This window comes from Salvelinus alpinus, chromosome 24 (assembly GCF_045679555.1).
Source record: "Salvelinus alpinus chromosome 24, SLU_Salpinus.1, whole genome shotgun sequence".
Classification (NCBI taxonomy): Eukaryota; Metazoa; Chordata; class Actinopteri; order Salmoniformes; family Salmonidae; genus Salvelinus; species Salvelinus alpinus.
The window spans coordinates 36,648,733-36,674,220 of record NC_092109.1 but is presented as its reverse complement, the minus strand read 5'-3'; the positions used below and the strand labels follow the sequence as shown (position 1 = coordinate 36,674,220).

The 25,488-nt window shown below is 42.0% G+C and overlaps 2 protein-coding genes across 5 annotated transcripts in view; one reads left to right on the top strand and one right to left on the bottom strand.

Moving 5' to 3' along the window:
• The window catches only part of nsrp1 (nuclear speckle splicing regulatory protein 1), a 16,405-nt gene extending 9,177 nt beyond the window's left edge, over positions 1-7,228 (top strand). Inside the window, exons 1-8 of one of the 4 annotated variants that reach the window (XM_071364836.1) lie at positions 3,472-3,709; positions 3,951-4,038; positions 4,472-4,559; positions 4,887-4,943; positions 5,044-5,172; positions 5,436-5,643; positions 5,766-5,868; positions 5,963-7,228. In XM_071364836.1, the coding sequence (XP_071220937.1) occupies positions 4,019-4,038; positions 4,472-4,559; positions 4,887-4,943; positions 5,044-5,172; positions 5,436-5,643; positions 5,766-5,868; positions 5,963-6,863 (1,506 nt within the window). In that variant the 5' untranslated portion in view covers positions 3,472-3,709; positions 3,951-4,018 and the 3' untranslated portion in view covers positions 6,864-7,228. Of the gene's footprint in view, positions 1-3,471; positions 3,710-3,783; positions 4,039-4,471; positions 4,560-4,886; positions 4,944-5,043; positions 5,173-5,435; positions 5,644-5,765; positions 5,869-5,962 lie in introns of those variants that run through there. The other 3 variants (XM_071364835.1, XM_071364834.1, XM_071364837.1) reach the window with 3 other exon arrangements.
• Positions 7,229-14,648: 7,420 nt separating this feature from the next.
• On the bottom strand, positions 14,649-25,089 carry LOC139552792 (uncharacterized). The gene is made up of 4 exons (XM_071364833.1): positions 24,891-25,089; positions 21,516-21,611; positions 21,239-21,343; positions 14,649-19,003 (listed from the first exon to the last, which is right to left on the bottom strand). The coding sequence occupies exons 3-4, from the start codon at positions 21,330-21,332 to the stop codon at positions 15,228-15,230; spliced, it is 3,870 nt and encodes a 1,289-aa protein (XP_071220934.1). The 5' UTR covers positions 21,333-21,343; positions 21,516-21,611; positions 24,891-25,089; the 3' UTR covers positions 14,649-15,227.
• Between the last annotated feature and the right edge of the window lie 399 nt (positions 25,090-25,488).

Here is a 25,488-nt window from a genome sequence, read left to right as displayed (position 1 = left end):
ATGTATTTTTCTTCCCCTAACCTCCCCCAGTCTCGTGTCCGACTCGCGTGGACAAAGGATTTTATTGCCGTGTATTCGATGAATTATTTTCGTTTTCCAACAATATTTCAACTATATCTCTTTGAAACAATATACGAATATATTCACGCGCTCCTGTTATAATTGGAATGACAGTTTTAGGTACTTTTAATAAAAGATATTATTGCTTTTCGCTAATTTAATTAATTAAATACTTTGGCAAAATATTTCAGAAGTTTCCTTTGGGGACAATATACTAGTAATTCAGGCGCTCCTGATATAATTGGAATGGCAATTATATGATATATAATTCGAAAGATATTATTTCTATTAACTTTTCCGATTTAATTTGAACTTTTTCCGATTAATTAAATACTTTGCCAAAACATTTCAAAAATTTCCTTTGGGGACAATATACTAGTAATTCACGCGCTTCTATAATAATTTTCAAATTGATTCTAACCCTTAGGGATTTATCAACAGTAGGAGAGGGAAAAATCCGGTCAACTTATCAGCAGAAAATAGTTGCTTCACAGCAATATATACACATCGACACGGCGGTCACTTTAGCACAGCCTCAACTTAGCATATGGCTAGTTAGTAGCAATTGGTCTCGTGGAACGTTCAATCCCCCACATTGCGACAACACAACTTACACATATAATTACAACACAACTTACACATATAATTACAACACAACTTACACATGCAATATTAGAATTCTCACGTAACACCTAGCTAAGTATAGCTACTGCACGACTATTTGAATTCACATTAGATTTCTCACGTAACACCTAGCTAAGTATAGCTACTGCACGACTATTTGAAAACGTATGGATTCTTCACGGTACCCCTATCTGATCGACTGTCAAATATGGCCCGACTGTGTGAATCGTTATATATATTTTTTTATTTTTATTTTTATTTTTTATGGGTCGTCACGGTAACACCTAGCTGATTTGCCAAATCTAACTACTGCCCGGCTATTTGGATCCCATCTTTTAATTATGGATTCTTCACGGTAACCCCTACCTGATCGACTGTCAGATATGGCCCGACTATGTGAATCGTTATAAAGCTTATTCTTCACTGTACACCTACTCGATCAGCATACCGCGTAGTGCCAGACTATGTGAATAAGTCTTTGACCTATTAATACTTAGATATCTGTACACAATGCCTTAAATTTTAAACAATTCCACATAAATTTAGCAACAATTCACACTCACCACAGTACTCCTGATCATAATTTAGATATTGGCTATAATACAATATGCAGATTTTGATTAAACCGGCTCTGCTTACCTTAATATTTTCGAGCTCTTTGATCAGTTTCCTGTGTGGGTTGAATCGCGATTCTCCCTCGAAAAGGTCACCTCTCCTCTGGAATCTTTCTCCCTCTCGTCTCCTGTCCGATTAATTTTCTATTGGGCCAAATTCAAAGATGAAACCATCCTCTGCTTACCAAGTCTGTTAGTAAAACGTTTACTGTTGACAGGAGAACAAGAGGAGACAATAGGACGAGGTGGATAATTTTATAATAAGGCCGTTTAATCACATGTAAAGATATCTTAGTAAAATCTTGCAGCAAGGCTCTTTCAGTCTGACTCCTAGTGAATCGTCCGGAAAAGAGACCAGTTTCCAGAAATGTACAGTACTATATAGACAACAAGCAAAGTAGGTAGATCTGCGAGTCCGGCCTTCCGATTGGTCGATCTGGGTCTTGGGTAGTCCTGATCAGGCCTGGTGTCCACGTTCCATTGGTTCCTGAGAGTTCTTTGTCCTGAGGTCCAACCATGGGTTGGGTGTGTCTGTGTGATTGTCATGGGGGAGGGGAATTGTGGGTGCCGTGTATATGTCCTATGTGTCCAGCATATGTCCAAGAGAAAGAGGGGGTGTGTATGTTGTGTCAACTTATAGGTAATGTTGAGAAGTTGTTAAAACAAGTTACCAATATCTAATACAATTTCTTACACACTCCACATTTAATTCTGAATTCCTACTGCTTGCAATTATTATTATTTTATTTTTTTAAACAATTTTAAAAAATCTTTTCAAGGATTGTCCTGATTTTCAAGAATGCCTGAATTGCTAAACCTCATTATTCTGGTTGGCTGGCAAGTTTCACCATCCAATTATTTCAGGTCTAGGAGTGCAGGTGTGCCATGGCACACACAGGCTGTGGCGATATGTTGGCACATGATAATTATTAGAATATGGCAAATAATATTCAATTATTAAATTCTATCCATGCTGGCTTACATGGGCTATCTGAGACATCATGAGAGAGGAGAGCTATTGGGGGTGCATGCTTTTGTTCAAGCCCTGCTCTAACACACCACACTGTAGGCTAAACATCAGCTGCTCAAAAGGATCTTGCTCAGCAGACTCCGGGGTGTGTTTCAGTGCTGGATCAAAAGCATGGACACCCAGTAGCTCTCCAGATGGAGGGTTGAACACATGTTTTATACAGTAGCCTAACAGTGCAGTTATTCTACTTGTTGGAGGGTTAAGTGCCTTGATCAAGGGCACAACGACACGAGATTGTAGGCCAACGTGGGATCAGAGAGCAGCTGCCTTCTAGTGTCAATACCACATAAAAAAGTCAGCATAAATGTCGGCTACATAAAGACGGCACCAATTATTGGTAATGGAAATGTGGTTAAAATTCATGGTGGAGAAGTCAAGGAAAAGTCCTGAAATTCAATCTGTCAAAATGTGTATGAACCCTTAACCCTTTATTTAGTGAATTTCAGAGGAAAATATAGCATGTCATTTGGGAATTTCTATATTCTAGTATTCTAATGGCCCGACTTGAAAAAACACATCTCCTGCTGCTTTTTTTCATCCCAAGTCAAGCACTGGAGACATGAAACAAATAGGTGGGAGGGTATGGGCTACAGGCTGTCTCCAAAATATGAATGTGCAATTTGCCAAATGGGCAATGGAAACACTTCAATCACTACATTTTTATTTGACACTGTTGGATTTTGCGAAGAAAGAAAAAAAGTGTATGTGTGACGTCATTACGTCCAGCTGTTTTCATCGACACAAGATAGTTCAATGGAAACCCACCCTGGCCGACATTGTCGCATCTATGTTCTATGCGAACTTTCTAAATGTCGACAAAAAACAATCACTGGACAAGTTAATGGAAACAGCTAGTGACCTCCATACAAAAACGAATCGCTTGTGAGCGAAGGAAACGAAACAACGCCACCTGCTGGGGAAGACAGCTTTTAGGCCAAGTTGAACGTCTCGCTTCGTCTCTTCTCTGATTTGGCAGTGGAAGTGAAATAGCTTTATCGTCAAAATTCATGAAAAAAACATTGCTTTAAGGTTAGGCATACGGTTATCAGTGTGGTTAAGGTTAGGTTAAAAATCAGATTTTAATAAGAGAAATAGGCGGGGGTTATGACTTTGCTTGTGGTAACTAGTGACGACCGAAGTGGTGGTGTACTGTGTCCAAGCAACCATCTTTGTTGATTCACTCTAGACCTGCTAGGTACATTTACAGACAGGCCTTTGCTGATAAACTATTAATAGAGATTGTTTTACTCGGTCCAATAAACGGAGCCTACTAAAACGTAGACCCTGAAATGTCCATCTGAACGACTCTTCTCCACATCCGGCCATGACTGGGAGTCCCATACATAGGGCGCCCCAGCGTTGTCCGGGTTTGGCCGTCATTGTAAATAAGAATTTGTTCTTAACTTACTTGACTAGTTAAATAAAAAAATACAATTATCCAATTCGCTGCAACGTTGAGCGTCTGATCTTAATCTGATTATTGGTATTTGGCACTTTCGCTATATACAGCGACGAGGACAAGGCTCCAGATGAATTGAGAAAATATAACCCTATTATATTTATGTATATAAACCTGTCTATATTGCACATGTTTTTTTGTAACCATCAAATTATTTTTGAAGGCTTAATACTTTATATTCGCTTGCCAACGAATCTGCCGCAGCGGTTCAGAGATATTTCAAGGAGTAAGATGGCGGCACCTAGTAAACAGTAAGTAGAAATTGACACTACAAAAATGTTATTCTATCGCAACTAGCTAGGTATTTATAATACAAACATGTTCATTTCGTCGTTGTTTCTTATGGTCGCCGTGTGCAATGACTGGACACACTACAAGCAGCAATGTGTGCACGACCATGCAATCCACTACCAACAACAGTGTTAGCTACTTGCTAACGTTAGCTATCAAGTTAACAAACGGGAGCAGCCAGTCGACTGGTCCCGCATTGCCACCTTCATGCAATCAATGAAGTTTGTAGTTTAGAGAAGAGAACACAAACCTGATTTGGCCTAGATTTTAGATCACGGAAATTCTGTTCATTTTCGCAACGAAGAGCTTGTAACTAGCCAACGTTAGTTAGTTTCCCACTTTATTTCTTTCAAATGTTGGTGCTTGCTGTCCATTCATGTCACCTGTTCCCAGGTACGGCCTGATCATACCCCAGAAGAGAGCGTCTAAGACAGCCACCTTGCCCAGACCCTCAGTATTTGGGGATGACTCTGATGAAGAGGTAGGAAAAGGGTCTGAATGTCCATCTATATCTCTTATTGTATCCTATTGAGATATGCTGATAGTTAGTCTCATCCTTCCAAATCTAGTTTTGTTTACTTGTGAGAAGCCTGGGTTTTCCAAGGCAAATTGGTAGTAAACTCTTTTGCAAGGAAGCCTAAGAAGATTACATTGTGTGTGGGTCACAGATCATTTAGAGAAGTCTAAAGTTTCTCCACTCCTTTGCTCATGCCCTTTGTTGCAGCCAGTGAGATGAGTGGTGAGTTGCAAGCTTTGCCAAATGATTGAAGCTCTATCAGAAGTGATGTTGTGTGATCCTGTCTTCCAGACCTCGGTTGGGGAGAGTTTGCAGAAGGAGGCTCTGAAGAAGAGGATGATGAAACAGGTGAGTGAATGAGAAACCTCCGGTGGTAACAACAAATTCTCCAGAAGTTGCTTCTTGTTTTTTGTGACCGAGACCCATCTTTCTCTCGTGTGTGTGGCAGACACGTCTGGAGATGCAGAAGGCTCTAGAGCAGGACAGCAGTGTGTATGACTACGATGGTGTCTATGATGACATGCAGAAACAGAGGCTGGAGAGCAGCAAGAAAATGCTGGGAGGAACCGACAGGAAGGTACAGCAGATCCAGAACAACCCCCAGCCTCCTCCCACCTTTTCAAATCTTCTCTAATTTGCTATTCTTTCCATTTCAATCCCCCCTTTCCTTCACCTTTTCACTTGCTACCCCCGCCCCCCTCTTTTCCTCTCCTCACAATTTCACTGTGTTTTTCTCCATTTTGCCTTTCTTTTGTCACTTATGTCCACCCACTCTACTCATCCTTCCTCTCCTCTCTGCTCATACTGCTCTCTCTCCTTTATCTCTCTCTCTCTCCATAGCCAAAATACATCAACCAGCTGCTGCAAGCAGTGGAGGAGAGGAAGAAGGAGCAGGAACGGAGAGATGAGAGGAAGATCCAGAAGGAGAGAGAGGCGGAGGGAGAGCAGTTTGCAGACAAGGAGGCTTATGTCACCTCAGCCTACAGACAGAAACTCAAGGAGAGACAGGAGGAGCTGGAAAAAGAAAAGCGAGAGGCAGCGATGGAGGGTGAGAGACACTGCTGTGTGCGCATGTGTGTTTATGAACATAGATGTGTGTGGGAGAAACTGTCTTATGAATCCAGTAGTTTATAGAATAAACAAAGCCATGCTGTGTGTTTGTGTGTCTAGCTGCTCTGGATGTGAAGAAGCAGAAAGACCTGAGTGGTTTCTACAGACACCTGCTGAACCAGACCGTAGGAGAGGAGGCCATACCAGACCGCTCTGTACCGAGGTCAGAGTTCAAACACAGCTAAAATATCTCCCTTTATTACCAGTATGTGTACATGAATATTAGATTGAACTCTCCTCTCTCTCTCTCAATGCAGGGATCAGAGTTCAAAGGAAGTCAAGACAGAAGCGCCATCCCCACCGCCTTCACCTCCCTCACAAGACCACGTCCCCAGTTCCCATAGCGACAGCGAGGAGGGGCAGGATCAGAAGGCAGGGTTCAGTAAGCCGGCCCCTGGTGCCAAACGCCACTACAGACAGAGGTCCCCTTCCTCTGGGAGTGGAGAAGAGGAGCGAGAGAAGGATAGAGAGAGAGAAAAGAAGAGACACAAAGAGAGAGACAGAGACCAAGGAAGGGATAGAGAGAGGGTCAGAGAGAGAGACAGGGAGGACAGGCATGGTGGACGGAGAGATGAGAAGGATGGAAGAAAGGAGAGGGATAGAGACAGGGAGGAGGACAGGAGCAGGGGGAGGCGGGATAAAGAGAGAGAGGAGAGACACGGGAAGAGAGAAAGGAGCCCGAAAGACAGAGAGAAGGAGAACGGGGAGAAAGAGAAACAGAGGGATCTAGACAAAGACAAGGGGAGAGAAAGGGACAAGGGCAGGGAGAAAGAGAGGAGTAGGGATGGAGAAAAGGAAAAGACTATGAAAACCGACGGAAAGGATGAAAAGGAGGGAGAGGGGTCAGAGAAGGGGAAGGAGGGGTCAGAGAAGGGGAAGGAAGGGTCAGAGAAGGGGAAGGAGGGGTCAGAGAAGGGGAAGGAGGGGTCAGAGAAGGGGAAGGAAGGGTCAGAGAAGGGGAAGGAGGGGTCAGAGAAGGGGAAGGAGGGGTCAGAGGAGGGGTCAGAGGAGGGGAAGGAGGGAGAAGAGGAGAGTCAAGTGAGTAAGTTTGTCAAACGCAGCAGTGAGCAGACCGTGACCTCAGCCAGAGACAGATACCTGGCCAGACAGATGGCACGCTCAGCCACCAAGACGTACATAGAGAAGGAGGAGGACTGAACACACATAAACGGTGACAGCTGTGACTGTGGATGAACTGAGACACGTCAACAGATGTGTGAGTGTGAACTTCTTTCTCTAATACACTGCACTTGACGGACCCACCAAATAAGAGTGTGGTCTCATGGTTCTGTCTGGGGAGAAAGATGGAATGGTAGAGAGTGATTTAAATGAGTGAATGCAGGACTTGAGTTAAGTGAGAGGGTGAATAAGTGATGAAAAATGTAGTGTGTGTGAGGTGCCCCACACCAGGGAACTATGTGTTTTTGTTGAATATTTCTGTTCTATTCCAGTTTTTTTTTTTTTTTCCTGATGGACAGAACCGTACTTCCTGTTTATGTTGTGTTAATAAATGTCTGAACATATGGCTGGTGTATTGGCAGTCATTGGCGCTCATATATTCACTATTTATCTGTCATACCTTAAGTTAATATGGGCTATTCCTGGGGCAGCTGTAATGACCGTTTAACATAGTTTACTGTACCCAATTGCTTTACATACTCATTCATAATTTAATATACTCCCAGTCACTATCTTTATATACCATTATCTATAGATAGAAATGTTTCTGCGATTGAATGGGACTGATGTAGTCTCAGTCCAACAGAGCAGAACAAGTATATAGTTGTTGACATGTTTGGGAGCATCGATAATAACATGTTTTCACAACAAAACATAATTCAACTGTTGCCAGCCCCTCTCTCTGCACGCTGGAGAAAGGAGAGCGAGGATGAGCTGGAAACTCAGTGGTGACTATTCTGTAGCTAAAGGTAATATGGCAGCCTATTAATTATGAAAATATAAAGAAATGCCATATTAGATTATTCAAAATCAAACACAAATTCACTGTAATTGTAGGCCAACTGTAAGCTGCCCTGCACAATCAATGAACCAACAGCCCCGCCTAGACCTGCCTATATGCTCTCTCCCAGACTCATGAATATAATACTAATATTAATAATATGCATGTCAATCTCTCCTGGCTGAAAGTGGAGAGATTGACTTCCTCACTACTTGTATTTATGAGTGGTATTGACATGCTGAGTGCATCGAGCTGTCTGTCTAAGCTACTGGCACACAGCTCGGACACCCATGCATACCCCACAAGACATGCCACCAGAGGTCTCTTCACAGTCCCCAAGTCCAGAACAGACTATGGGAGGCGCACAGTACTACATAGCACCATGACTACATGGAACTCTATTCCACATCAAGTAACTGATGGAAGAAGTAAAATTAGATTTAAAAAAACACCTTATGGAACAGCGGGGACTGTGAAGCAACACAAACAGTGGCACACACACACACAATAACATAAACACTATACATACACACTGATTTAGTACTGTAGATATGTGGTGTGGGGGGGGGGGAGTAGGGGCATGAGGGCACACAGTGTGTTGTGAAATCTGTGAATGTAATGTTTTTAAAATTGTATAAAGTGCCTTAATTTTGCTGGACCCTAGTAAAAGTAGCTTTGGCAGCATCCATAATATATACAAATGAATAGAACGTTTGGAGCGTACAATAAGGTGACCAGTCCATCCATTATAATAATGATACAGGCCACACTCAAAGAGATTACTAGAATTAGTTTAATTTTGGAGTATGGGCTAGACCAATTATGTACCAAAGATATGTGTTTAATATGCGGTAGGGTATGTATTGTATAACGGCCTAATTTTAATTATAACTTTTTTGGGCTCATACAGTGGGGAGAACAAGTATTTGATACACTGCCGATTTTGCAGGTTTTCCTACTTACAAAGCATGTAGAGGTCTGTAATTTTTATCATAGGTACACTTCAACTGTGAGAGACGGAATCTAAAACAAAAATCCAGAAAATCACATTGTATGATTTTTAAATAATTAATTTGCATTTTATTGCATGACATAAGTATTTGATCACCTACCAACCAGTAAGAATTCCGGCTCTCACAGACCTGTTAGTTTTTCTTTAAGAAGCCCTCCTGTTCTCCACTCATTACCTGTATTAACTGCACCTGTTTGAACTCGTTACCTGTATAAAAGACACCTGTCCACACACTCAATCAAACAGATTCCAACCTCTCCACAATGGCCAAGACCAGAGAGCTGTGTAAGGACATCAGGGATAAAATTGTAGACCTGCACAAGGCTGGGATGGGCTACAGGACAATAGGCAAGCAGCTTGGTGAGAAGGAAACATCTGTTGGCGCAATTATTAGAAAATGGAAGAAGTTCAAGATGACGGTCAATCACCCTCGGTCTGGGGCTCCATGCAAGATTTCACCTCGTGGGGCATCAATGATCATGAGGAAGGTGAGGGATCAGCCCAGAACTACACGGCAGGACCTGGTCAATGACCTGAAGAGAGCTGGGACCACAGTCTCAAAGAAAACCATTAGTAACACACTACGCCGTCATGGATTAAAATCCTGCAGCGCACGCAAGGTCCCCCTGCTTAAGCCAGTGCATGTCCAGGCCTGTCTGAAGTTTGCCAATGACCATCTGGATGATCCAGAGGAGGAATGGGAGAAGGTAATGTGGTCTGATGAGACAAAAATAGAGCTTTTTGGTCTAACTCCACTCGCCGTGTTTGGAGGAAGAAGAAGTATGAGTACAACCCCAAGAACACCATCCCAACCGTGAAGCATGGAGGTGGAAACATCATTCTTTGGGGATGCTTTTCTGCAAAGGGGACAGGACGACTGCACCGTATTGAGGGGAGGATGGATGGGGCCATGTATCGCGAGATCTTGGCCAACAACCTCCTTCCCTCAGTAAGAGCATTGAAGATGGGTCGTGGCTGGGTCTTCCAGCATGACAACGACACGAAGCACACAGCCATGGCAACTAAGGAGTGGCTCCGTAAGAAGCATCTCAAGGTCCTGGAGTGGCCTAGCCAGTCTCCAGACCTGAACCCAATAGAAAATCTTTGGAGGGAGCTGAAAGTCCGTATTGCCCAGCGACAGCCCCGAAACCTGAAGGATCTGGAGAAGATCTGTAGGGAGGAGTGGGCCAAAATCCCTGCTGCAGTGTGTGCAAACCTAGTCAAGAACTACAGGAAACGTATGATCTCTGTAATTGCAAACAAAGGTTTCTGTACCAAATATTAAGTTCTGCTTTTCTGATGTATCAAATACTTATGTCATGCAATAAAATGCAAATTAATTACTTAAAAATCATACAATGTGATTTTCTGGATTTTTGTTTTAGATTCCGTCTCTCATAGTTGAAGTGTACCTATGATAAAAATTACAGACCTCTACATGCTTTGTAAGTAGGAAAACCTGCAAAATCGGCAGTGTATCAAATACTTGTTCTCCCCACTGTATATAGGCCTATATGTATGCATAAGCTCTACTAGGCATATGGGTGTTTTGAATCACCACCTTAGAAAGCGCTGTCCATTTCATTGTTGAAACAACATCCACAATGACCATGTTTTCCACTCAATTTCAACCTGTTGAACTTTATTCTAGACCATGGGACAAAATAGACAGGGTAACTTTATTTTTCCCACAAGTGAACTTCTGCACTGGAATGAAAGGTTTTTCAACAGCTTTTCCCTGACCAGCTCGTTCCAAATGTGTAGAGTCCCATCCTAGTGTAACGGATGCGAAATGGCTAGCTAGTTAGCGGTGGTCCGCGCTAATAGCGTTTCAATCGGTTACGTCACTCGCTTTGAGACCTTGAAGTAGTGGTTCCCCTTGCTCTGCAAGGGCCGCGGCATTTGTCGAGCGATGGGTAACGATGCTTCGTCGGTGACTGTTGTTGATGTGTGCAGAGGGTCCCTGGTTCGCGCCCGTGTCGGGGCGAGGGGACGGACTAAAGTTAAACTGTTACACTAAGACTTTGGAACTACAGTTGAACCCCCCGACTCCAATTTAATCCCTGTTCATTATCCTTCTTAACAGTGCTATAAACATTTCTTTTTTTTTTCCTACATCATTTTGATAATGTATACATTTAGCATTTTAGACATCTAGCAGACATTATTATTCAGAGTGAATATGGTAGGTAAAACAACCACATATCACAATCATTGCAAGTCAAATGTTTCTGCAAAATCAATGCTAGAAAGAGAGAGTAGTATGAAGGATGTATTCCAAACAGCACCCTATTCCCTATGTAGTGCACTAGTTTTGACCAGTGCCCATAAGGCTTTGGTCAAAGTAATGCACTATATAGGGAATAGGGTGCCATTTGAGGCGGAGGGCGAGAGTCTTGAAGCTTTCCAGAGTGATGTTCTTATGGGTGCCGTGTCATTCATAATAATGTGTCTGAGAGTGGGATAGTATAAGAGAGAGAAGGAGACTATTCACTATTTGCACATCGTTACAACACTATATATACATAATATGACATTTGAAATGTCTTTATTCTTTTGTAACTTCTTTGAGTGTAATGTTAATGTTTGTTTATTTCTTTAAAATTCACTTGAAATATGTTTTGCCCCCCAAAAAATATAACTATATAATCTTGTTCACCTACCTTGAATCTGGTTCCACAATCCTAGACTAAGAAGCTCTGGGTAACTGAAGAAGCCGTTGACCAGTTGATGTTGGACTGGGGATAATCATTTTAAGGACGTCTCCTTAACAAGCTCTGTGACCCCTTTCTAATTGAGACTTGGCCACCTACTCTGTAAGGGTTCAAATTCATGTGATTTCCTACTTAAACTTTTCAAATAAAGCCTGAACTCCAACATATTCAATCATTTACATTTATTTATTAAAGCTCATAGTAAATTGTATGTGTGTGTGTGTCTTCCAGAACATCTTCTATGGTACTGATGTCTCCGCTACTGACACCCTTCAATGAGCTGTGCAGTGTAGTCCGTGTTGCATGTACCTGATCTTCTCTGTCTTCTGATCTCTCTCTCTGTCTGTTTCTCCCACACCCTCTCTGTTCTTATTCCCATCTCTCTCTGTGTCTCTCTGTTTCTCTCCCTCTCTCTCTCTCTCTCTCTCTCTCTGTATGTCTGTCTCTTGCCTAGTAAATAAAGGTAATTTATTTTTTTAAATATAGACTTTTAGGATAATTATGAACGTGGTTTAATTTGAAAATTACAAATTTTACTTGTGCATGCTCAGGTAATTTTTTTACATGGAATCGGCCAAAATGACAATGACAGATTGTAGTGCTAGGTTCTGTACAAACGTAGTATAAACTCAAACGGACGACTAGAAAAACCTCACACCCAGTTTATTCCCCTACTAAGTCATACAGCTGCAAAGACATTTTGCACATGATCAAACAGGCATTTATACGTCAAGATGAGATTAGTGGTGTAACTTTTTCACAACTGCTATCATCTGCCTGACACTGCCTAGATGTTGCTCTGTTGTCTTCGCAGTCAAACCGTCTGCTAGCAGTTCCTCTTTATCTGGTCACTTCTCCATGATGTTTATCAGTGACTTCGTGTTCACTTTACTCAACAGACCTGGGTCATCTACTGTATTCCCCTTTTCTCTCACAGTAACTTTCACTCACATCTAGTTCCTCTTTAACCTTCCTTGACCCCTAACATGTACACTACCGGTCAAAAGTTGTAGAACACCTACTCATTCAAGGGTTTTTCTTTATTTTTTACTATTTTCTACATTGTAGAATAATAGTAAAGACATCAAAACTATGAAATAACACATTTGGAATCATGTAGTAACCAAAAAAAGTGTTAAACAAATCAAAACATATTTTATATTTGAGATTCTTCAAAGTAGCCACCCTTTGCCTTGATGACAGCTTTGCACACTCTTGGCATTCTCTTTTAACCAGCTTCATGAGGTAGCAAAGCACCCCCACACCATAATACCTCCTCCTCCATGCTTTACGGTGGGAAATACACATGCAGAGATCATCCGTTCACCCACATCGCGTCTCACAAAGACGCGGCAGTTGGAACCAAAAATATAAAATTTGGACTCCAGACCAAAGGACAAATTTCCAATAATGTCCATTGCTTGTTTTCTTGGCCCAAGCAAGTCTCTTCTTCTTACTGGTGTCTTTTAGTAGTGGTTTCTTTGCAGCATTTTGACCATCAAGGCCTGATTCACACAGTCTCCTCTGAACAGTTGATGTTCAGATGTGACTGTTGCTTGAACTCTGTGAAGCATTTGTTTGAGCTGCAATTTCTGAGGCTGGTAACACTAATGAACGTCTCCTCTGCAGCAGAGGTAACTCTGGGTCTTCCATTCCTGTGGTCCTCATGAGAACCAGTTTCATCATAGCGCTTGATGGTTTTTGCGACTGCACTTGAAAAAACTTTGATCTTGACATTTTCTGGATAGACTGACCATCATGTCTTAAAGTAATGATGGACTGTTGTTTCTCTTTGCTTATTTGAGCTGTTATTGCCATAGTATGGACTTGGTATTTTGCCAAATAGGGCTATCTTCTGTATACCCTCCTACCTTGTCACAACACAACTGATTGGCTCAAACGCATTAGTGTAACAGTATAACTTTAAACCGTCCCCTCGCCCCGACACGGGCGCGAACCAGGGACCCTCTGCACACATCAACAACTGACACCCACGAAGCGTCGTTACCCATCGCTCCACAAAAGCCGCGGCCCTTGCAGAACCCTACTTAAGTCTCAGAGCAAGTGACGTAACTGATTGAAATGCTAGTAGCGCGTACCCGCTAACTAGCTAGCCATTTCACATCCGTTACACTCACCCCCCTTTCAACCTCCTCCTTTTCCGCAGCAACCAGTGATCCGGGTCAACAGCATCAATGTAACAGTATAACTTTAAACCGTCCCCTCGCCCCGACGCGAACCAGGGACCCTCTGCACACATCAACAACGGTCACCCACGAAGCATCGTTACCCATCGCTCCACAAAAGCCGCGGCCCTTGCAGAACCCTACTTAAGTCTCAGAGCAAGTGACGTAACCGATTGAAATACTATTAGCGCGTACCGGCTAACTAGCTAGCCATTTCACATCCGTTACATTAGGAAGGAACGAAATTCCACAAATTAACTTTTAAGAAGGCACATCTGCCTATTGAAATGCAAGCTGTTTATTAAAAGAGAATTCCAAAAGTGTGCAAAGCTGTGATCAAGGTAAAGGGTGGCTATTTGAAGAATCTCAAATATAAAATATGTTTTGATTTGTTTAACACATTTTTGGTTACTACATGATTCCATATGTGTTATTTCATAGTTATATCTTCACTATTATTCTACAATGTAGAAAATAGTAAAAATTTAAATTAAAACTTGAATGAGTAGGTGTTCTAAAACTTGACCGGTAGTGTATATTCCTTCTACATGTAAAGTGATCAATCATTTCTAGTATGGTAACATAAATACGTACATTTGAAGCTAGAATCCAACATAATTGCTTTATTTTATGCAATTATTGAGGATGTCGCATGCCCAAAAACAACACTGTCATGCTGAGAATAAAGAGAATGAATAGTATCTTATGAATTTCATACCTTAAATGTCAAGAATGGTGCCACTTACACAGACCAGTGTTTCTCAACCTCTTGTCCCTGAACCTGTGCTGGTCCCTTGGATGTTGCTGGCTGGTCCCTGAGCTATTTAACTGACTCCAATTTAGTCCGTTCTAAGTGCTAGCTTTAATGTAAGCTGTTCCCCCAAGGAGGAAAAACTAAAGCTTGCCGGTCCTTGACACAAAGTGACCATAGTTTGCCGGTCCCTGGAATAAAGAAACAGTGCCCTAGACACACACCTTTGTAATTCCCCCCTACCAAACATGCTATTTCCAATGTGATGACTAACATATTACTTACAATTTGTGCCCAATAGAAAATGAATAGTGAACTTCTTGAATTACAAAGGACTTTAATAAAATAAAAAAATTAGGATAAACAATCAACATGAAAGTAGGCAAACGTTAAACAGTTCTTGATAGATGGATACTTTATTACATCCCGAGGGGAAAGTAGGTCTCTATATTTATATGAATCAATGTCTGCTTTATTTCTACATGAATTTCTCTTACGATAATCAGTCATTATCAGAGGCAAGATCAGCTGCTTCATTTAGATTCACTAATGTAGAACATGTGATAGACTAGCTGTCCAGGGGGTGTTTGTACATCAAGCTGCCTCACGCTACAGAAACAGGAGGCAGGAACCTGTTCTGTGGGCCCTTCTGGCTCGCACAAGTCTACTCACTTAATGTTGAAAATGTGTCAACTGAGAGTTTACGTGATTCTCGTTTTAATACAAAGCATTGCAATCAGCTCCAGTAAGCGGACAATTGACTGGGTCTAGAGATATATCTGATTTAATACTACAAATTGAACTGAGTTATGACCCATTCACTTGATTAGTGCACGCCACCGACCGTGCCACTTGGTCGGAAGCAGGGTGAGATCATGGACCTTGACTTTGAGTTAGGCCTACTTCTTCCCTGGCCAATCTCTGACTACTTTCTGTATTTGGTTGACTCTTTTAGTGATCTTCTGCAGTCTGTCTTGTTTCTCCTTAAGCTTGCGTCGCTCATCGGGGAGTAGTTCCTCTCCTCTTGCCATCTTCTCCAGAAGCTCAGACTCGTATTTCATTTTCTTCAACCCTACGATGCGATCTTCGAAGCCTGGCTTGCATTCGTCCTCTTCGGTGCGAATGAGTATCTCGATGTACTCCACAGTGGAGAGAGAGCTTGGCTTCAGTGCAATCTCATTTAGTCTCTTAAGACAATTGGAGGACAGCTTGATCAAGTACTTCAGCTTGTCCTCGATGACAACATACTCATCTTCAATCTTCTCCAGCATCTGCTTGTTGTTCATAAACTTGCCCTGTGCCTTCATGAAGTTGTCCTTCAACTCTTTAATGGTCTTTTTCTCTTTCTTAGTTTCATATGTCCATAAGGCTTTTTCCTTGTCGTGGTTAAGGTAAGAGCAGTTTCCTGGACACATGACACAGTTACCATTATCATCCATCACGGCACATTCTTTGGTGTCATCCTCGTTAGGCAGAAAGCAGTTGGTGTGGCATGTGAACTGGCATATGATGCAGTTTGTAGCAAAACAACTTGATTTGGTTCTCGTAGCAACTAGAACCTCTACCTCTGTCTCAAAGTCTTGGTTCTGTTTCAAGTTCATGTCATCGTTCTCCAGGCACTTTTTGACTGTTTTGATCTCATTCAGCTTTGACAGACCTGCTGTGATCTGAGGGGCCAGTCGTGTCATGACCTGCTCCAAACGCTCACGTTCTTCCAGCACTTTCTTGGTCATCGTTAGATCTTTGCTCTCAATGCTTTCCAAGTCTTTGAAGAAAGCTTTCATCTGTTTAAAAGTTAACTTCCAGACAATTTTCTTTAGCTCTTCATCATTATCATCCTCTGAACCATCTCCTTCAGAGCTGTTGTCTTCTTCTACTTTCTGAGAGAGCAGAGCTGAATTGTTGAATTTGAAATGGGTTGGGAGTCCCTTATTGTTTTTCCTACAGGGAAGGTCTGCAGCTTGGATGGCCTCCAGCACAGGTATGTCCTTCCCATCAGCAAATGTCACGAGCATCAGGATGTTATCAGCAACGTCTTTTCCAAAAATGGACAGGATGGAGTCAAATATGTATTTCTGATTAGCACTGAGACGGACGAGGGATGCCTGCACTACAAAGCAGACTGCATCAATGTGATCAATCCCTAAAGGGTTACACAATAAGTCCTTCACTTGCTCTGTGATCAGTTTATCATGTGCAATTCCTCGAGTGTCTCCGAACCCTGGTGTGTCAATAATGGTCAGCGAATAAGAAATCTGAAAGCCTGGCTGGTTGTAGACCTCATATGATGTTACGATTGACGTCTGGCTCTCAGCCTGTGACCTGTTGGTCACCTCATGGATGAGCTTAAAGCGGTAGCGATCTTCCCACTTTACCCCGAGAATGTAGTTGATCATGACATTTACCAGAGTGGTTTTTCCTGAACCTGTGCACCCCAGAAGCAGTATTACCTTGTTATTCCCTTTCTCAACTTTCCCTCCAAATGTGTACTGTTCAAAACTTTCCTTTACACCCAACTTCTGTTCCAGATTCAGCCTATAGATTGACGGGTTGCCTTTCTTAACCTTCACTGATTTCTTCAGAAATTCCTCACTTTTTGTTGCTGTCGATTGGCTCCTCTTCGGTTGGGCGTCAGAAGCCCTGATGGTAGTCAGCACTGCCTCCGGACCGGGTAGACTCTTCCCTGCTTCACCACAGTTAGCAGAGACTCTGACACTGTATGCAGTTTCAGGCTTTAGACCTTCCAGTGTGCACTCTCTGGTGGTGGTTTTGATGGTGTGCCACATCTTATTGTCAACAGCCTTCGCACACTCTCTGTAGTCAACCTCATAGCCTATGACTTCTACATCGTCTCCCACCATGGTAGGAATGTCCCAGTTCACTCTGATACTTTCAGATTCCAGGTTTTTCTCTGTGGGTGGTCCAGGGGGGCTACATGGGCGGGTCCTGGAGTATTCTGTCCAGTCACTGGAGAGGCTCACACCAGGTCTACACACCGCCCTACAGCTGAAGCGGTAGTCTTTATAGGTGTTCAAACGTCTGATGGTGACCTGGTTAGTGGTAGTATCAGCTTTGATCTCTGTCCACTTAGATTCAGCCTGCACAGCCTGGTACAAAACCTGGTACGACTCCACAGACTTGACGCCAAGGTTGGGAGGGTTGATTTGCACGTGGACACAGTCATGCTCCAGACTCTTGATGGTGGGGACACCTGGCTTTGATGGCAGCTCAAACTGGGGACTCAACAGTGTCCCTTTCTCATAGACATGGATGGAGGATGCAGTGATGAGTTTGTCTGGAATCGATGCAATGCAGAATGCAATATTTTCTCGGTCTTTGTTTGACTCTTTGAAGTCTAGGAACAGTTGTATGGTTTGCCTGGTTAGGGTGGTTACCTCCCCCGAGCGAAACCACTTTTCTGCTGCTGATTTCCCAGCTGCATTGGGATCATAAGGAATCAGTGAAGAATCACTCTTTGATTCTTCCAGCAAGTAGTTCTCCAAGTCTACCACGTACTCGTCTTTGTCTTTCAAAGAGGAGAATGCAAAGCACACTACGTGATTTTTAGCTTGATCAAGCACTATTCCATCCAATTCACTGCTTGAGTAAACAACTTGTACCTCTTTCATTATGTCAAGGTAAGAGCTGACAACATTCATCTCTCTCTCTCTGTCATCCAGGTACGTGATCATAAGGTCATTCTGGAATGGAGAGCGCTCCTTACTGTTGAGCAATTTTATCAGTTCTTCTTCCTCCATTCCTCCTCCTCTTATGTTGGGAAGAACCTTGCAAAGACCTTTCTGGAAAACCAGCTTGTACTCTGAGCACAAGTCCCTGAACTTGCTGAGCTTGGCATTGATTTCAGAGAACTTGATAGCCATGTCTTCCTTCATCATATCCTGGAATGTTACGTCAGTGTTGTCCAGCCTGTCCAAGAGTCGCTGTGCACGACGCACCAGGCTAACACTGATCTGCCTGACTAGCTGGGCAGCTGCAGAGTCCAGGTTCTTGAGAGGATAGAGCCAGACAGTCATTGGCACAGCATGTTCTCCCTTCTCCCCTAGCAGACGTGGCAGGCCGGCATACAGCCTGGTGGCATCTTCAAATGTGACAGGGTTGTTTTCTAGTGCAAAATCACCATGGAAAGTGCAGCTGAATGTATTGGCCTGTTGCTTCTCTTCCTCGCTCATCTTCAGTGATGCCTGCCCTTCTGTTGATATGAGGGGGATGTTCTTTATTGTGGCCTGCAGGTTTCCTTGAATATCCTGGTGGTTTTCTCCTGAGGAAACCTCACGGTCAAAAACAAAGAAGGCTTGTGCACCGTAGAGAATGGCAGTCACCACATGTGTGGCAGAACCCTCTCGGAAGACATTATGGTGTTTCACATTTCCTGCCCCCAGGTGGTCCATGGTCAGCTGCTCAAAGCGAGTGGTGGTACGGTACTGCAGAGAAACCCTAGACTGATGCTTTGAGGTCTTTTTATCATGTAGGAATTCAGCAGAACCCTTCACACTGACTAAGCCACCAAGAAAACTGGCCTCCAGAGATGCAGACACATTCAAAGCTTCTGACTTGTCTTCACTTGAGTCAGAGGCAATGATTTTGAAATCAGTGTTAGGTTGTGGAGAGACATTTATGTCTTTCTGTAGCATTTCAGAATCCCAGAGTGTGATACCTGCAGTTTAGAACGAGAGAATGACAAATAACTTTTGTGAAAAATGATATAATCTCCAACATGTGTAATTGCAGAATTGTTTATACATGTAAACATGGTTTCATTCAAAGAACTCATTGAAGTATTACTCAAAGTATATATTCTAGGTGACATGACAACCGTAGTTAGAGAAGCTTCACCTATCTTTGCCATTAATCACTTCTGTAACAGCATGACTATATATACACTGCTCAAAAAAATAAAGGGAACACTAAAATAACACATCCTAGATCTGAATGAATGAAATATTCTTATTAAATAGTTTTTTCTTTACATAGTTGAATGTGCTGACAACGAAATCACACAAAAATGATCAATGGAAATCAAATTTATCAACCCATGGAGGTCTGGATTTGGAGTCACACTCAAAATTAAAGTGGAAAACCACACTACAGGCTGATCAAACTTTGATGTAATGTCCTTAAAACAAGTCAAAATGAGGCTCAGTAGTGTGTGTGGCCTCCACGTGCCTGTATGACCTCCCTACAACGCCTGGGCATGCTCCTGATGAGGTGGCGGATGGTCTCCTGAGGGATCTCCTCCCAGACCTGGACTAAAGCATCCGCCAACTCCTGGACAGTCTGTGGTGCAACGTGGCGTTGGTGGATGGAGCGAGACATGATGTCCCAGATGTGCTCAATTGGATTCAGGTCTGGGGAACGGGCGGGCCAGTCCATAGCATCAATGCCTTCCTCTTGCAGGAACTGCTGACACACTCCAGCCACATGAGGTCTAGCATTGTCTTGCATTAGGAGGAACCCAGGGCCAACCGCACCAGCATATGGTCTCACAAGAGGTCTGAGGATCTCATCTCGGTACCTAATGGCAGTCAGGCTACCTCTGGCGAGCACATGGAGGGCTGTGCGGCCCCCCAAAGAAATGCCACCCCACACCATGACTGACCCACCGCCAAACCGGTCATGCTGGAGGATGTTGCAGGCAGGAGGATGTTGCAGGCAGGTCTGTGGTCATCACCTCCAGAACCACTCCTTTATTGGGGGTGTCTTGCTAATTGCCTATAATTTCCACCTGTTGTCTATTCCATTTGCACAACAGCATGTGAAATTTATTGTCAATCAGTGTTGCTTCCTAAGCGAACAGTTTGATTTCACAGAAGTGTGATTGACTTGGAGTTACATTGTGTTGTTTAAGTGTTCCCTTTATTTTTTGAGCAGTGTATATATGACTACTTCAAAATGTTGTGGGTCCTCTAGCTTTTCCAACTCTGTGATGACCATAGAGATGTACAAGACAGCTCATCTTTGCAATGGATGCTTTTGTGACAGTTTCTGTAGCACCATTGAGGCTTATCTATTTGAAAGTTGTCAATTACTTCTTAGTATACCTTTGTAAGTGTATTGGCAGTTCGTAAAAACGAAAAAGGTGCATACCACCACCTACTGTGCTACAGTTTGTATAGTCTGAACAGGTATAAAGCCAAGGTTGGTGATTAACTGCCACATGCAGTTATGAAATGTTTGGTCAGAAGTATAATTCATTGGCTGCCCCCTCCTGCTGACCTGAAAGGAAATATGTTATCCTTCCTTTGAAAAAAATTTACATTTTTAATTTAAGAAAAGTTACCATGAATAACAACATGAAATTAGTGTTTCACAAAAAAAAATTCTAACGAATTGTTTCGGCTCACAAAATTGCATTTTCTGCCTGTCCGTCTTTTGTTGTCAAATAGGAAGGCTGCACCCTACCTCTCTTTCGTTAGCATCTTTAGAGGTGTGGTCATCTCACAAGCACAGCCAACAACGGCAAACTGGGGCAAGCATATAGAAATCGCTCTGCCTTTACCTGGTTGCTAAAATTCTACATTTCAGATTTTGACAAAACAAGCCATCTTTAGTGTAGAAAATCATTGTACCATCTAAATCGCTGTGAAATATGTTTTAAATAAGGACATATTGTTTTTTCAGCTGTTTAAAGCTGGTGTATAAAACCGAAAGTAAAACTTAAGGAAGTGGCGGGGAGTTTGAATTCAGCCTGTGTTGTTGCAATTCACCTAGTTTCCACAAGGGGGCATTGTTTCACTTGCTCCTGTAACCCATGCAAGTCCCACCAACTTGACTACTTAAAAAAAGGGTGAAGGCCTTCAAATGATGCTGCCCATGCTAGAACAGGCTTTGGGACAAGTCTATCCAACTCTATGGTGCAAACACAGTCAATGAAATTAATAGTTTACTGTACCTGGAATGAGGACATCCCTGCGACAGTCATACAGCATACCCAGCTGGAATGGTCGGCCCAGAGCGGCTGTCTCAATGGTCTCAGAGTCAGACATGACTCCGTGTTCTGAAAACACATCAGAGCAGGGGTTTATGCACAGCTATATATGCCTCAGAACTATTGTATAGTAGAAACATTTAGATGAATGCAGGGCTTTACATATAGGGGAGTCACATTTAGGTTGAAATAACAAAGGTACAAAAGACAGACATAAGATGCAGACATCTGAATCACTCACATTTCTGTCTCTTCCGCAGTCTCGTGTTGTTCTCCTGGGATGGGAGGCGAGCCCTAGAGCCTTGATGCTCAGCGTTCGATTTTCCAGGTTGCGCCTCTGTAACGGGAAACATCAGAAAAACACTTAAAAATTAATACCATCTACTTTTGGATAAAGATAATGAAGTATAAATTCTGTTATTTTGTCATAAACATTATCCCAAGTGAGCATGAGCTAGTGATGCCGCTTGCTCTGCAAGGGCCGCGGCCTTTGTGGAGCGATAGGTAACGATGCTTCGTCGGCGACCGTTGTTGTGTGCAGAAGGTCCCTGGTTCGCGCCCGTGTCGGGGCGAGGGGACGGTTTGAAGTTATACTGTTACACTATGTGGTCTCAGAGTCCACAATGGCTTGGGAACCTTGTTCTAAGTGCATTTCAAGAACTGCACACTTGTAAGGAATACACTGGTTCGGGAAGCAAGTACAGGGAGTGAGCCTTTAATAAATAAACGGAACACAATTAATGCACTGACATGGGACAGAGTCAATAACTCCTGAGGAAGAACCAAGGGGAGTGACAGATATAGGGAAGGTAATCAAGGAGGTGATGGAGTCCAGGTGAGTGTCATGAAGCGCTGGTGCGTGTGACGATGGTCACAGGTGTGCGTAATAATCAGCAGCCCGGTGACATAGAAGCCGGAGAGGGAGTATATGTGACAACACAGTTTTTCTGCTGGTGTAATTATAATTGAGTAAGGGAGGAGTGACAGATAGTCAAACATGGATAACAGAATCTTTGGAACGGTCAGGAGACCTACATTATCTTTATAAGACCCCATAAAGTACACCTGAATAATTGATTTAATCATAATCTATACTGTAGCCAAAGCCAGAGGGGGAAAAAAACATGTTTTAAAGGTATCAATATAATGAAATTAAAAAAAATTGCACTTTATATAAATCAAAAATATTTAAATTTCTAAATGAGGTTAACATATGACATGAACAAATATTAAGAATTCAAGAAATAATAACAGATGCAGAAATATGAACGATAGTTTATTCAGATGTAACAAAAATATATGACCGTGTATGGTGAGACCAGGCTCCTCTTATTGGACAATACAGTTTGAAACAAATGGTGAAAAAAACAAAGTCAATCAAATGTAAGTTATACGCTTGTAAAAAAATGTTACGACCAATCTTACCTAAGTTTGTCTTAAATTGTATCTGTAAAAAATTATGTCTGCATTAATTCCCACAAGATGTAGGTAATTATGCCAAAAGATCTAGACTGTATTAGATGACTTGAAGCTACATCTGACTACATTTACACATTTGCTTGGATAATCATACCACGGGCCTTACTGCTATTGCCAGACAAGAGAATAACATTACAAGAAAGGTAAGGCCAATGCAAAAGCACACAGAAACTTGCTATTATTGCCCAAGAGATCAAATAATTTTTGGTTAATAGACTTTTGTTTGCCACATATGCATTTCATCCTGCTTTCTTTGGGATTCAATAGATTTCTTCTTCTCTTGCCTTGGTCCTGCTTCTGTTGTTCTGCCATCTTACTTTCTCCATCTGGACTCATTCCAATTCGTCCTGAATCCTGCCATCTTACTTTCTCCATCTGGACTCATTCGAATTCGTCCTGAATGAGGTTTCTTTCTGACTCTGCTTTGTTCTCCTGGAATTGTTCTATGCAATTAAAATTTCTTTTTTCAGCCTTTGCCTCATCCACTGGCTGTGGTAATTCGGTTGTCACATTTCCTCGTTTTTTTTTTCCATGTATACTTTGAAGGGAGATATCACAAAACAAACAAAAAAATAGATTGCTTTTACTTTAAAATATGTTAGAATATAGAAAGACTACTCCTTATAGCTACAGTAATTTAAAGTGACTTTTAGCTGCTGCCATGTTCAGAGTAATGTTTTCATCGATTAACAATATTCTCTAGTAGTCTACTCATCAATGTATTTTCTACAGTTTAATCATCTACTTTTCTGCCTCAGTTTCATCTCTTTATTTTGATGCTTTCAGTTCTGCATGTATCCTGGTCCTTTCATCTTCTTCTTGCTTTCTTTGGGATTGAAGTTGTATTTTTCTCTGCCTCTCCAGCTCCTCTCGTTGTTCTTTGTCCATCCGTTGTTCGGTTTCCATTCGTGCTTTCTCCCCCTTGAGCCGAAGGCATTCCTGCTCAAATCTTCTCTTTTCTGCTTCTGCCACGTCTGCCCGTTGTCGCGATTTATGGTCCACTTGAACTGTATGACTTTGACCCATTTTCTAAGTCTTTTCTTGCAGGTTTTGTAGGTTAGACTTAACTGCACTGATTCTTTGAGAAGACATGTCAAAGCAAACAAAAACAGACAAGGAATGTTTTACTTAAAAAGGAGAGCATTTGACACTCTATTCAATACTTTTCTGAGCATCAATTGGCTTTTTCTCATAGTTAGATTTTTAATTTTGTTAGTGTTGTGGATATGTGGTCAGAAACACACAAGGGAGCTATGGGAGCTGTACATGTAGCTTATACAGAGGTTTAAGACCGTGGGCTCCACGCATACCCATTATCTTTAGGTAGGTAGTAAGACAAAAATGACAAAACTGTTACTTTTCAATTTAGTGATATTCTGGTCAATTGTCAATTGTCACTTTTCATTTTAAAATATCAGTGGCAAGTGGACAAAACAGGGAAATGTTAGGTTTACTTATCTAAATTATTAAATGCAAGAGCCCCGAACTATGACTAGAAATCTCAGTCACTTTACTTAAGAATCTAACTGCCAATGTTTTCAGAATTTCCATCAATTTTTTTTTAAGACCTATTCTGAAATTGTCTGACATTGCACGTTCCTCAGCATTCAAGGTAGGTTTTTACTGCTTTAAAAAAATACATGGGTGCAATAAAATGTCAATAGAATCTAACCAAATATAGTACAATATGTTTTAAAACAATCTGTGTATACATAAAAAGTCATCCAAAAGTTTTAACAATCAATTATAATTTCCCTAGACCTGTAAAATAATGGTTTCTTAATTTGAGCCAGTTTGCTACAGCAGGAAAATAATCCTTCAGCAACAGGAAATGTGAATTATTATGTGGATTACAATTAATGGACATTTTTGTAGGGTTGACACATTTTTCGTTAGGGCAAATCAAGCCTGAAATTTCTAAGTGCAAATTAAAATCTTTAGAAGCCTTTTTAAAACTAAAATACATTACAAGTTAGCATTTCCTGCCGTGCAGGAAAATTCTCAGCAACAAAAGTGATCAAATTAAGACCCTACATCTGTACCTTAAGGATATGAAGCTTGTAGATGGATGGAAATCACGAAATATAACTAAGTTTAAACTTCAAAATACATATTAAAGAGTAAGTATAAAACATACGTCAAGGTCTTCAGATGAAAAGATGCGTCTGTGCCATAAGGTTTATTGATGGATGTAGACTGAGGCTTGACAGACCATTTTATAGCCCTAACCTGGGTCGTGGAAATTACCACCAGTGAAACTTAAATGAATCATTCTTTATTATCAGAAAGCTGGAGGGGTTCCAACAAACTTAATCCACAAAGTACAGGTCTGTACAGGTCTGTCAGGAGCTCTGCCCGGGGCAGTCCCTGCAGTTCTCCTTTATACGGCTACACAAAAAACGACATAGGCATGATTCATGGGATTGGTTACTGCAGGAGACTAGCGTTTATCGGGCGGGCTCAGTATCCCAAGAAAATGAGCACTGTCTCCTATTGTCACGCCCTGACCTTAGTTCCTTGTTTATGTCTCTATTTTGGTTTGGTCAGGGCATGAGTTGGGGTGGGCATTCTATGTTTTGTTCTATGTTTTGTATTTCTATGTGTTTGGCCTGGTATGGTTCCCAATCAGAGGCAGCTGTCAATCGTTGTCTCTGATTGAGAACCATACTTAGGTAGCCTGTTTCCCACCTGTGTTTGTGGGTAGTTGTTTTCTGTTTAGTGTATGTCACCTTGCA

Bases quoted from the DNA above. Each gene is read 5' to 3' on its own strand.
- LOC139552792 (XM_071364833.1), bottom strand. From the start codon at position 21,332: ATGTCTGACTCTGAGACCATTGAGACAGCCGCTCTGGGCCGACCATTC. The intron at 19,004-21,238 runs GTACAGTAAACT...TCTAAACTGCAG, and splicing joins CAGGGATGTCCTCATTCCAG to GTATCACACTCTGGGATTCT.